The sequence below is a fragment of the Gallus gallus genome, chromosome 1 (assembly GCF_016699485.2).
Source record: "Gallus gallus isolate bGalGal1 chromosome 1, bGalGal1.mat.broiler.GRCg7b, whole genome shotgun sequence".
NCBI classification, from domain to species: Eukaryota; Metazoa; Chordata; class Aves; order Galliformes; family Phasianidae; genus Gallus; species Gallus gallus.
Window position 1 is genome coordinate 113,680,768 of NC_052532.1, and position 12,542 is coordinate 113,693,309.

At 34.3% G+C, this 12,542-nt stretch overlaps 1 protein-coding gene across 5 annotated transcripts in view; it reads left to right on the forward strand.

Annotated features, from left to right (window-relative positions):
• The window catches only part of C1HXORF59 (chromosome 1 open reading frame, human CXORF59), a 261,807-nt gene that overhangs the window by 187,066 nt on the left and 62,199 nt on the right, over nt 1-12,542 (forward strand). For all 5 annotated transcript variants that reach the window (XM_416785.8, XM_040655288.2, XM_040655289.2 and 2 more), the window contains 3 exons: nt 801-908; nt 6,359-6,470; nt 10,947-11,051. In XM_416785.8, the coding sequence (XP_416785.5) occupies nt 801-908; nt 6,359-6,470; nt 10,947-11,051 (325 nt within the window). The remainder of the gene's footprint in view (nt 1-800; nt 909-6,358; nt 6,471-10,946; nt 11,052-12,542) is intronic.

Sequence of the window (12,542 nt, forward strand, 5' to 3'; positions counted from 1 at the left end):
GACACTATTCTCCCTCATTTAGAACAAGTAAACTGGTCCTTAGTGTGTTGTGAATTTGCTCAGTGTATGGTTTTAATACATTGCTTTCGTTTAATTTTGTTAAGACTCCTACTCAAAACAAACAAACAAACAAACAAAAACAACCAAACCCAAACAAAAAAAGCCACCCCAATAAACAGAAAAAACAGTCTGTAGTAGGTAAGGAATGGATTAGAATGACTGCCACAGAAACATACTGCTATATACATCTCACCTAGCAGTGAATAACTCTTAGTCATCACCACATGTGATTGTATATAACAACAATACATTGAATATTCATTTGAAGCATCTCTGTTTTCTGTGTTCATATAAATGCATCTATGTCTATTTCTCAGTTTTCATCACTAGATTTGAAAATGTTTTCCTCCTTGAAATGAATACTATTTCTATTTCTGGTTTTTTTTTTTTTTTTTTGAGTTCAAAATGTCAAACAAAAGACACTTTAACATTAGGATGAAATCAAAGCTTGCTTTTGTAAGTTAGAAGTTCAAATGCTTTTGAGTTATACCTTAGCATATTTTTCTGTTTTATGAAGTTATGAAAGATGAAGAAGACTTTTTCTTGCATCAGTAATTGGGAATATAATCGGTTATTGATAGATGAATTCCTATACTGAAAAGTAGTATTAGGAGAAAATTGGTTGCTGATTAAAGAATTCACTATGTTGAATTTGTTACTTTTTCCTGTGTTTTTGTCTCTGCATTTTTAATTGTTTGTACAAAAGCTTTGTCACATCAAACTTATGTATCTGTTTTTAGTGTCATATTCCAATCAGATGTGATTGGAGAGATTTGGTATGCATTGAAGTTGACTGTAGAGAAACCCTTACCAACTGATCTACCTGAGATAGTATGTGAGCTTGGAAAGTAAGTATATAGTTCATTATGCTTAACCTGGTCACCTGTTTGAATAAGTCATGGAAGACACATGAAGAGTATACATGAAAAAGCCACAGCAACGTTGTGTATGTATCATAGTATTTTGCAGATAATTTTTATATATGGAATCAAAATCACGTAGGTTAGCAAAGACACTAAAGATCATCAAGTCCAATCATGACGTAACACTACCAACTTCACCACTAAGCCACATCCCTAAGTGCCATGTCTACGCAGCATTTAAATAACCTCCCCAGATGGTGACACAGCCACTTCTCTGGGTAGCCAGTTCCAATGTCTAACAAACCTCTCTGTGAAGAAATTCTTTCTGACACCTAATCTAAACCTCCTCTTACACAACTTGAGACTCTTTCCTCATGTCCTATCAAATGTCACTTGAGAAAAGAGACTGCCACCTGCATTGCTTAAACCTCATATCAGGTAGTTGTAGAGAGCAATGATAAACATAAATAAGTGAAATTTTCTTGGCAGAACAATCAATGGAATATTAGCCTATATGTAGCCTTCACAAGAAGTATGTATGTATGTAGAAATTTCTACAGAATGTAATCATAAATATCCATAATACAGAGTCCTGTTGGCTTGTTTAAGTTTCTTTTATCCCTCTGAACTAATATTCCCAACAATCCTCCTTTACAAATGCTTGTTTAATAATTTTGAATTTCTATTAGCCTCTATAGAAAAAGCAAAGTAACACAGTTTCTGTCCTGCAGATCCTGGAGATGGGCATAGTTAGAGTTAGAATAATGCAGATATTGAGAAAATAGACCATGTGAATAGCACACATGAGTCCAATTCATGCTTTCCTTAACAAAATTTCATCTTGGATTTTGATAACGTGATTTTGAGCTCTGACTTTCAAGACAAACATGAAAATTTTGGGGATATGACTTTCAAGAATACCAGAATTTCAGCTGTGTTCTTCCGTGTACTATCTCTGACTAGTAGTAGGTTCTATGGACGCAGTGATCTCTTGGGTGTTAAATTCTTACTTCATATATCCTATTCTTGACTGAATCTATAATTACTGTATGTTACAAATGGAGCAAAAAATGTTACGAGAGAATACAAAATGAAATTTTAGCTGACTATATTTTTGTGAGTGAATATATAAAATGAATGAAATAAAAAAAATTACTGCATGTCATATATTTTGATAAGTTTATTTAATTCACAGATCTTAGACCTTTTCTTATTATATTGCATGAAGATAATGAATTACAGAAATTTCAACTTCGAATTAATCCATTGTTCATATATGATACAAAGACCAGAATTAACTGGCAATTATTTTTTATGTTTTTCTAAGAAAATCAGTAGGGCTGTCTGTCTGCTATTCTGGGCTTGCTAGAGTAGAAACCACAATATTTCTCTACTATATAGGCTAAAACTGTTAGGAATTTGAACTAACTTACGAACTTTTCATTTTAACAGGCATTCATAATTTTCTTTAGTATGCCCTACCTGTGAACTACATGCACAAGTAGTCTCACCAAGAATAGCAAGTTATCATTTACTACTGCGAACAAAATATATGTTGGAAAGGATTAGCTCCATTAAATACAATGCTTGCTTGCCAGAAATATCATTTAAAATTCACTGAATTTCATGTTTTATTTTTTCAAAGGATATTTCTTTCAACTTAACAAATAGATACATGTTGTAAATCCTATACTTATAAATCCACTCATCTTAATTTGCCATAGGCAGACAGCAGTGGAAAAACAAAGAAATTCTTGTTCATAGAATCATTAAATGGTTTGGGTTAGAAGGGACCTTTATGATCATCTAGCTATAGGCAGGGATACCTCCCACAGACCAGGGTGCTCAAAGTCCCATCCAGCCTGGTCTAGAACGCCTCCAGGGTGGGGGAATCCGCAGTCATTCTGGGCAACGTGTTCCAGTGTCTCACCACCCTTACAGTAAATAATTTCTTCCTAATATCTAGTCTGAATCTATCCTCTTCCAGATTAAAGCCATTTCCCCTTGTCCTGTCGCTAAATGCTCTTATAAAGAGTTCCTCCCCAGCTTTCCTGTAGGTCCCCCTTAGGTACTGGAGGGCCACTATTAGGTCCCCCCAAGGCCTTCTTTTCTCCAGGCTGAAGAGCCCCAGCTCCCTCAGCCTGTCCCCACAGGGGAGGTGCTCCAGCCCTCCGATAATCTTTGTGGCCCTCCTCTGGACTCATTCCAACAGATTGATGTCCTTCTTGCGCTGGGGGCTCCTGAACTGGACACAGTACTCCAGGTGGGGTCTCACAAGAGCAGAGTAGAGGGGCATGCTTCTCTTGATGCAACCCAGGTTATGATTGGCCTTCTGGGCTGCAAGCCCAAGAGGTTGGTTTGATATTAACGGCAACAGTAACAGTCATATATAAAAGCACTCAAGCAGTAGTTTTTTAATGTATGTTTTCATATGCATATTATAAAACAGTAAAACAAAAATGGCAAGCTTTGTTTTGTTTCCATCATCTGTCATATTCTTCATTTCATAATGTTTCAAGTTTTTTGTTAATTCCTTCTATGCTCTCCTCACTTTAGAAATTTATTTCTATTGTATCATCAGCACATTTTTTGCTTTTGGAAGTGCAAAAGAGTGAACAATGACATTTCAGAATGTCAGTAATGTTACACTCAAATTACTGTGATTTGCTCTACCTGCTGAAAGGATAATGAAGAGTAAACTGTGTGCTGATAAGATTATCCAAGTAAATCGGCTGCATTAATGTATGCTGAATAGGTAAAGGCAATACAGGCAGAAGCTAAGTTTTCTAGTACATTTGGTTCAAAATAAACTAGAACTTTCTATATTGTCTGCTTAACAAAGATATCCATTTGTTTTGTTTTGGGTGAGTTTACTTCTTTGCCATGCTTTTGAAGACACAGATTGTGAATAACAAATATCATAACATGCTTGAAACCCTTCTGGTCGATGGTGATTTCTTCTACTTCAAAGGATTTTGATTCTACTACTTTTTCCTCTATACTGAAGGAGCATTATCGTGCCTAAATACTCGTCTAAGAATAATGTGTTGGGTTTTTTTTTGTTCATTGTGTACTCACTGTATTCTTTTTGTTATCTATCTGAAAAAAATTAGTAAGTGCTCTTGAAACATTACTTGGAACTGGATTAGAAGCAAAGAACTATGACCCTTAATATCAATTTCTAATCATTCTTTGAAGGAAAAAGGAAAAAAACCTGTAGTTTATCTTTTAGTCGTGTTTCAGATAACCTAATCTGGGTTTTGTTTCTATCACGTTAGATTTAGCATGTTCTTTAACATATAGTTTTAAGCAAGTAAATCCTCGGCTTGATTTTTTTCCATCTTCATTTATTTGTTCTGTTGTAGTCTCCAAAGAGGAGTAATTGAAGACGACAATCAGTTAAATTAAGTTCTTTAGTGTATTGTGCAACAACTTATGCTATAATTAGCGTAACCACTGTATTCACTGTATGGGGTGGCAGGGGTTCTTTAAGTTTTGATTACCTGATTACTTACCTCTACTAGTCAAATAGTTGCTTACTATAATTTCAGACATTTCAACATAACTTTACCTATTGCAAATTAAATATTACGAACAAAAGAGAACAGACAAAAAAAAAAAAAAAAAAAAAAGCTAGAGATGAATGTAAAAACAGGTGAATATGAAGTTTTTCTGACAGCTTCATGATTTTCTATACTCTCTGTTGTTGAGCCCTTCCTGATACAACATTTCAATGGTGTTAGACAAAAACAAATCTGCCACTCAGCTGCTGAGCATTCATGTCTTAAAATTGTTAAGAACCCCACTGGCACCAATGCATTGCTGCATATATTGGAAGCAGCCCACCTGTAGACAACAAGCTTGAGGACCTGAAGTTACATTTGTAATTCTTGACTGAAATGCCTTCATTTCTGAGTGTGTATAATATATATAATATATATATTATATATATACACATATATTCTCCTTTACTGATTTGTCTGTGATTAACTGACTCATTTATTCCAGCAGAAAAATATGTAGGGAAGTCTGGCAGTTGACCTGCCGCAGCTAGAGGGAATATCCACTAGCTAGATAAATTACCACAAAACCAATTTATGTATCTCATTTTTCAAACTTTTCTTGTTTGCTGTTTTCACTGATTTACCTTGAATCTCTTTTCTACCTCCCTTGGTCTTATAAGCAGAATGTGATTTATGGTCATATTTATATATATTTTTAATGCAAATAATATGTTATTTTGTTCAGAATAGTGGTAAAGTGAGGAGTCTTTTGACTTCTTTGGAAAATTGTGCCCCTATTCTGAGGTATCTTGTGTTTGTTTCTTTCCTTAGAAAACAAAGGACCACCTATAAGATAGAATGCCAGCTGATTCAAAACATAACATTAACACAGTCAGCTTACTGCAATCATTGTGCACTGCCACACAGCTCATTAAAATACGTAATCTACATGTATAATTGATTTATAATTATGCTGTAATGATCAATTCAACAATTGTATGACATGAAATGGATTTTGATTCAATACAGAAAGAGAGGACGAGTAGCGCCTCCATTCAAATGGAGGTTTATTTTTTTTGAGATCTGTGTTAAACGATGACCAAATTATTGCCTAATGGCAGTAAATCACAAGCCATTGACAGTACCACTTAATTGTAAGATTCTCCTGTAAGCCATTGCTTAGATCAAAAGGTGGGATAGGTATCATTATTTGATTACCTTTTAATTTCTGTCCAGTGCATTTTTTATGAAGCAGACTGAATCCATGTATAGACTACTTCATAATAAGACATACTTAAAATGATTTTCCTTTTTGGAGCCTTTTTTTTCTTGGTGGCCTTGGCATTCTAAATTATTTGATTAAAATGTTTCAGTCCAAAGTTAGATCTATAGAAATTAAGAAAGAATAGTTATAAATAAATGTGCAAATTAGAGCCTAGGAATAAATGGGAAGGTACCAGAGGCAGTGGTGTTCATTTAATCACCCTTCTATCTAGAGGTTAGGCATCAAATTTCAATACATTAAATCTGAGTTTATCCTGTAGTCAATGAAAAGTGATTTCACAACTTACTGGCTTACATTAGGTTGAGACCAGTTGTTCCTGAAAATGTTTTTCTTCTAACTAAGCACTGAGGAAGCTAGACAGCTGCTTTAATCAACTAACTTAATTTAAATTCCTGGAAACTGCAGTTGAGTGAGAAAAATTCAGCCCCTCATGATGTCCATGAATTAGAGTGGTTATTGCTACTGTTTTTACTGTTATTAATCATTAATTATATTAAGTATGTGTCTGCACTCGTGGTGAAATAGTATTGCAATAAAGGATAATTCTTAGTTTCAAAGAAACTTATTAAAAAAAAAAGATTAATTAATAATAGAATGAGGTGGAAGAATGTTTGTAATTAATAATTGTATACACGTATCTTTTTCAGTTGGGTTCATCTCTACATACCTCTCTTTAATCCTACACACGAAACTCTGAAACTAGAAGTTGCTAACAGCAATCCTAGCAATTTTTCAACTGAGATTGATCCAAAGCAACATGTAAGTAGACTATAATAATAATAATAAAAGGCAACTGAGAAGATTTTACAAAAGTAATTTAAGAAAGGTTTCTGGTAAAAAGGCATTAAATTGTTTATCATTCCGTAGAAGGAAGACACAGGATAATATCAAGGGTTAGAGATGTTACAGACATGTATTCTATAGATTTTGTTGTTTAAAGGTGAAAGCAAATGCAAAAAACAAACAAACAAAAAAAGTTGCATAGGTGTTTTGGGTTTTTTTTTGAAATGCTTTGTGGTATGGATTTACAGAGGGCTGCAGTGTTGATAGCCAGTAACATCCAGAAAACGTTTGAAGGAGATATTATAAACACCAGCTGTATTATAAACTATCTGAGATTTTAAGAATTAACAGGATAACTAGATAGATTTTCAGATGAGAAGGTAAGTTACTAATGTAGCATAAGATATATATTTGACCTTTAAAGGAATAACTGAGGGTTGTATGGATAGACTGAATTTTCATGTTTTCTTTGAATTTGGCTAGAGTGCTAGGTGGTTGGGACCCTGAAGTTATAACATTAATTACTGACAATTGGTTATTGCTTAATGGTAAACAGTAATTTTATTGTGTATATGGCATTGCTATGTAAATCGTAGAATAAGTATTATGATGAAATAAAAATATGTATTTGTTATCAGAGACAGTTTAAGACATCTTTGCAATTTTATAAAGGATGTCAGAAGGCTACACCTTTGGAGCAACACAAACCTATTTTTTTCTGTGCCCCTCCTCTGAATTATATGCAATGTGTTCATGCTGCAAACTACTTGTCTCCCAGAAAGAAAAAGCATGCGTAGTAATGAATAAGGCAAAGGAAGGAAAAAGATCTTTCAGATAACTCTTTGAATATTACATTTATGTCCTTTTGTTTGATGAGAAGATGAGAACAGGAAAGTCAGGTGTGGAAACTCTAGCGCAAGGGAATACAGGGAACCTCTTACTAGCATGTGAATATAGAGCATTTATTGAGAAAAGAAGAAACTGAAGGAACTTTCTGTGGAAGGAAAGAAATTGCAATTATACCTGTTTTAGACATAACTGTTCTATCTATTAAAAAAAGATGATACAGGCAATAAATGCACCAGATACTTTTGTGCAAACCGATATAAGGGTCACAGGAGTCAGACATTAATATTGTAATAAGGTCATAAAATAAAGCTGAGAAAGGTAGTAAATTGATTTTTTAGAAAAAGAAGAGTGATACATTAAAGCAATAATGTGTATATTTTTGGCTTTTGGAAAATGAACAGCTTTTGGTGTCAAATACGGTAGCCTTAATGACAGTAGCGGAAGAGAATCATACTTCATTATTGAATTGCATATATTTTGCATGCATAGTATGTGACGTGCTGATTTTACTCCATCTCTTATGTCATGGTTATTAACACATTTTCAAATATTATGTCAGTCTTGACATGTAGTATTAATAATCATTTCATCATTTGACATAGGAAGTAATAACTAAGAAACATAATGAATGAAAACTATATTAATCATCTAGGAGAATTATGCATGTCATATTTAGGTCACTGGCCTAAGAAATGGAGTAGATTTAATTATAGTGACTTTTGGATCATGCAGATTGTGTGTGACCTTGTCCAGGAAATTAAAAAGTAATATATTCTCTATTCAGGTTTCCTAATTTATTACTCTCTCTATATAAACTGAATATATGTATATATACTCTATATGTATAAATACATGCGAACAATTTCACATACATATTAGTTATACACACCTTTATTTGTTGTTACTTATATGTGCAAAAACACTTACAAATACGAAATCTATATTTGCCAAGAATAAACACTGTTTCACTGTAAGACTTCAGTTTGCTATTCTTATAACTTACCTAAACCTTTTGCATAAAGCTCTTGACAGTAATGTGTTTCATCCTGATCAGCTAGGAAACACAGTCTTATGTGAGGATAGCTAACTTGATAAATGAGGACTGGCAGGAAATAGTGCAGTCTTATAGTGTCTATGCACAAACTTATTAGTTAGTCAATGACTGAAAGTATTGTCCTGTGTAGACTAGAGAATTAGCTTCTACATTTAAGCAAAATTTCACTTTCTTATCGGATTTATAACAGGAATATTGCATGTGTAGTTGCTCTTTTTTTTTCCAGCTCATTTTCAATGTCTGAATGGTTGTACCTGAGATTTTATGAAAGGCGCTGATACCAGTTCCCTTTCATGTGTTTGTCTTAGACACTTGTTTTTGTAAATGAAATGAAATTTCATTTGGTTGAATGTATTTGGTTAAAGGATTGTGGCAAAGTATGAACTTCTTTTAAAATGTTAGTGTTTTTCTCAGTTCTAATTTTAAATCAATTTATTCTTTAGTTTTCAGTAGAAAGTTGTTTTTTTTTTTAACCTAGCTGTTTATTTGAAATCAAATTACTTTCTTGATACAGTAAAGATTATAGTGTGTAATATGAAAAAAACATTTAAAAATACACATAAAATGTAGAAAATCAAAACCTTTTCTGTATTCAGAGTAGACAGGTGCTGGATCATCATAACTGCAGTGTGTTTGGATTTGTTACAGCAGTGCTGTATGACAATAATATGTCAATTAATGCTTATTGAAAATGAAATTCCAATTTGTTTTCATCTGTATGGGGGAGTTATTATTCCAAATAATATACATCTCTTAGCAAATCTACTGTTTAAAAATTACAGTTTAAATTTAATCATGTATTTTCATATTGTGACAACCTGTTATTACTGTGCTTTTTCATTTCCTTCAGAAGTATCTTGGAGGAGGTACTCATCAATATTCTTTCTCCATTTGTAAGTTTGCATTTCATAAATAGGGCTGATTGGTTCAGACAGCACAGATAGGAGCTAGCCTGGAAACAAAACAAAAAAAAATTCACCTCAGTAAAAGTGTTCTGGATACTGAATATGCCCAGGAACTCATTGCAAAATGAGCTGTTCAGGCTCCTGTTAGATGATGAGCTTCTAAATGAACCCTGGGCAGATGGAAATGGGGATGGTCTGTGGGAAGTGTCTTTCCTTCAGAACTGTTACTCCGGGTAACGCAGAAGATTTGCAGAAGTGACACTCATAGGATGGTGGCAGTTGTTTGCTGATCACATATCATCCACCTACTGGACATATGAGATTTTATAAATTGTGGGTGATGTAGTGGCACTGAGCTCCCCAGATGGGAAGTGCAGGTGCTGTGACAGTGGAGTATGTGTGGGCCTAGTGCAGTGAGCTTCATACTGTTTGTGTGATGCATGAGCTTATAGTTACAGAAACGCTGGTTATCATGCAATGGAAACTGTAAAATTAGAACTGCCCAAGTCTGTCTCTGAGGTGACAGTGAGAGCTACAGGATGGTGAGAAAGAGAAGCAGAGGCTTCATCAAGCACTTCTACCCCAGGCCAAGAGAGCACAATTCTCCCTGCTGCACCCACTAGGGGCTCTGGCTTGGCCTGGGAGCCATGAAAGTGTCCAGGAGCCCTAGGGCCACAGGAGGCCCTAAACTCTATCCCTATCATGGCACTACTTACTGCTTGTGGATGCAGTGAGTTGGGGCTGCTGGTGGAAGCCCTTGTTTTAGTAACTCATGTCCAGTGCTGGTTGGTGACATGACATTTGCAGGCATGATATTCCCTTTATAAAAGGGCTTTTCAGCACTAGCCATTGTAAGGTTATGTTTTGACCTTTATTAGTTGTAAGCTATATTCATTTTATAACCATTCAAATCAATCATCTTTTATGTCTTTCTATTCACAGACATTTAAACGTGTGTTATCAAAAACCCAGGACTTTTTTATTACAAAACATAGACACAGATGTTGTGAATTCAATGATTGTAACTGGTCATTGTGTCAATGCATCAGCATTTTTATTATTCATGAGTCTATTCTTTCACTTCTTATCTAGTTCATCAAAACATTTATGACCCCACTGTACTCAGATATTTTCCTTTTCCATATGCAACTGGTACTCAATTAGTGTACTTCAGAAGAAGAGAAAACTAGAAACTTCATTTCCAATATTAGTTTAGATTAAGGTAAGAGGAAGAGAGACAAAGCACTAGCTTATTGAAATCTGACATGTATTTGTCCTATAAGGCAATTTGTTTTTGGAGGTCAATGTGATAACCTTTTAGCGTCATCGGTATGCTCAGACACTGAAGCCATGTTTGACTGGTATTTGTGAGAGCTGCTATCCATGACCTTGGAGCAATCAGTAACACCAGCCTCTGCAGTTTCTGGGAAATAAATGAACATGCAGTGACTGCCACTAGGATTGTTTACTGCAGTAAACTTGCTCCTTTAGTAGCCAATGTATGCTGAAAGTAGAGAATGCATCTGGTAGAACACATTAACTACATAAACATCAACACTGTCTATACAAAGCACAAAACAGAAACTGACTCAAAATAATTTATTCTTTCCTCCTTTCATTTACTTCTTTCTCACGTTTGTACAGATAATTGTTGCTCCTCGTTCCACCACTGAAGTACCTGTGCAATTCTGTCCATCTGCCCTAGGAAGAGGAAATCACAAGGCATCAATAATCTTCAAATGTTCTCAGGTATGATACTATATTTGCTGCTCACAACACATGGAATTCAGAATAGATAATACTTTTAACAGGCATGTCAGTAAAGGTTTCAATCTGAAGGTCAAGTTGAAATTTAATTGCTGGATGCATAATGAAAGAGCAAATGCAAAGATGTTTTGTTTACAGTTTTAGAATTTGAGGTAATGGACTAGGAGCTTGAATTAGTAATGAATACTACTACTAGCTTTCTTGGTAATTATACAGTTTATCTGTATTTAGTGCCACAACAGTGGCATTTCTTAGTTTTATAGCCTCTGAAATTAAATTTCTTGATGCGTTTCCAAAACGTTGAATTGTTTCACTCTGATGTGAACTTTTAAAGGTCACACACCTGACACTTAATCCTCTCAGGTTGGTTGAAAATATTTTTTATTTTGAGCGTCTTAGAATTGGCATTTTTTTTCTCTGTGCATTTTCCTGATTGTTAATGAATAACTACTAAATTAAGAAACATGAATCATCAATGTGACCTATTAGGTGACTGAAAATTGCATCTGGAAACAAAAATAAGAATTGATAATATGTTAGGTACATCAATATTTCCTCACGTGAGTTGAGTGAAGCATTTCCTGTGCACACCATTTCCTCTCTTTATTCTTTTTGGACTCTCAGATATCTTAACAGTGAGCTGTGAATCATTCAAATCGATTGCTACCAGAACTTTTCAGTAGTGTTTTAAGCAATACAGCAAAAGCACATTTTTTATATGAAGAAAATAAACAGTGGAAGAAATGATGTGGTAATTTCTTCCCTGCTAAAGCTTTCATAAGAGAGATTATTTGTATGTGCTGTTAGCACAGCATTTATTCAGGATCTCTCCTCTTAAATACTTATTAAGGATAAAGACAAGGAGCCAGCAATCCTCTTGGGATTAGTCTATGTTCAAGACCTGTTCAAGAGCATGAAAAGCTATTGTCTTGTCTGATTTGTAGTGGTACACAGAAGTATTACCTCTATGTTAAAAACATTCAGATAATTCATTTAAACCTTTCAGGAGCAAACTGAGCCCTATCACCTGAATCTTGTCATTCTGTGCATCTCCTTTCAAGTAATCACAAATCTCCAAGTATCTCAGTCCTTCTAGCTGCTTTGATTAGGCAGCTAGGGATCTTCCACATGAAAGGATCCCTTTAATGTTTTCAGTATCTAAATTTTCATTATCTATTTATGCCTGAGTCTTTTGAATTTTGTAAATTTTCATTCATTTTCACTGCTACAATTCTTACTAAATTAGTTCTAGACAATTGTAGTTTGCTAATTGTTATACTGATAACTGACGGTGAATATTTGCAGTTAAAACAACCATTATCAGTGAAGACTTGAAGAATGTTTCTTGTCAGTTGTCAATGCCTCAAATAACTTGTAATTAACATTGATTTCTCTCTTTTTATTTCTCTGATTAAATATATCTGAATGGACACTTAAGCCATCTGAAATCTGAATAGTTGATTAATCAAAAAT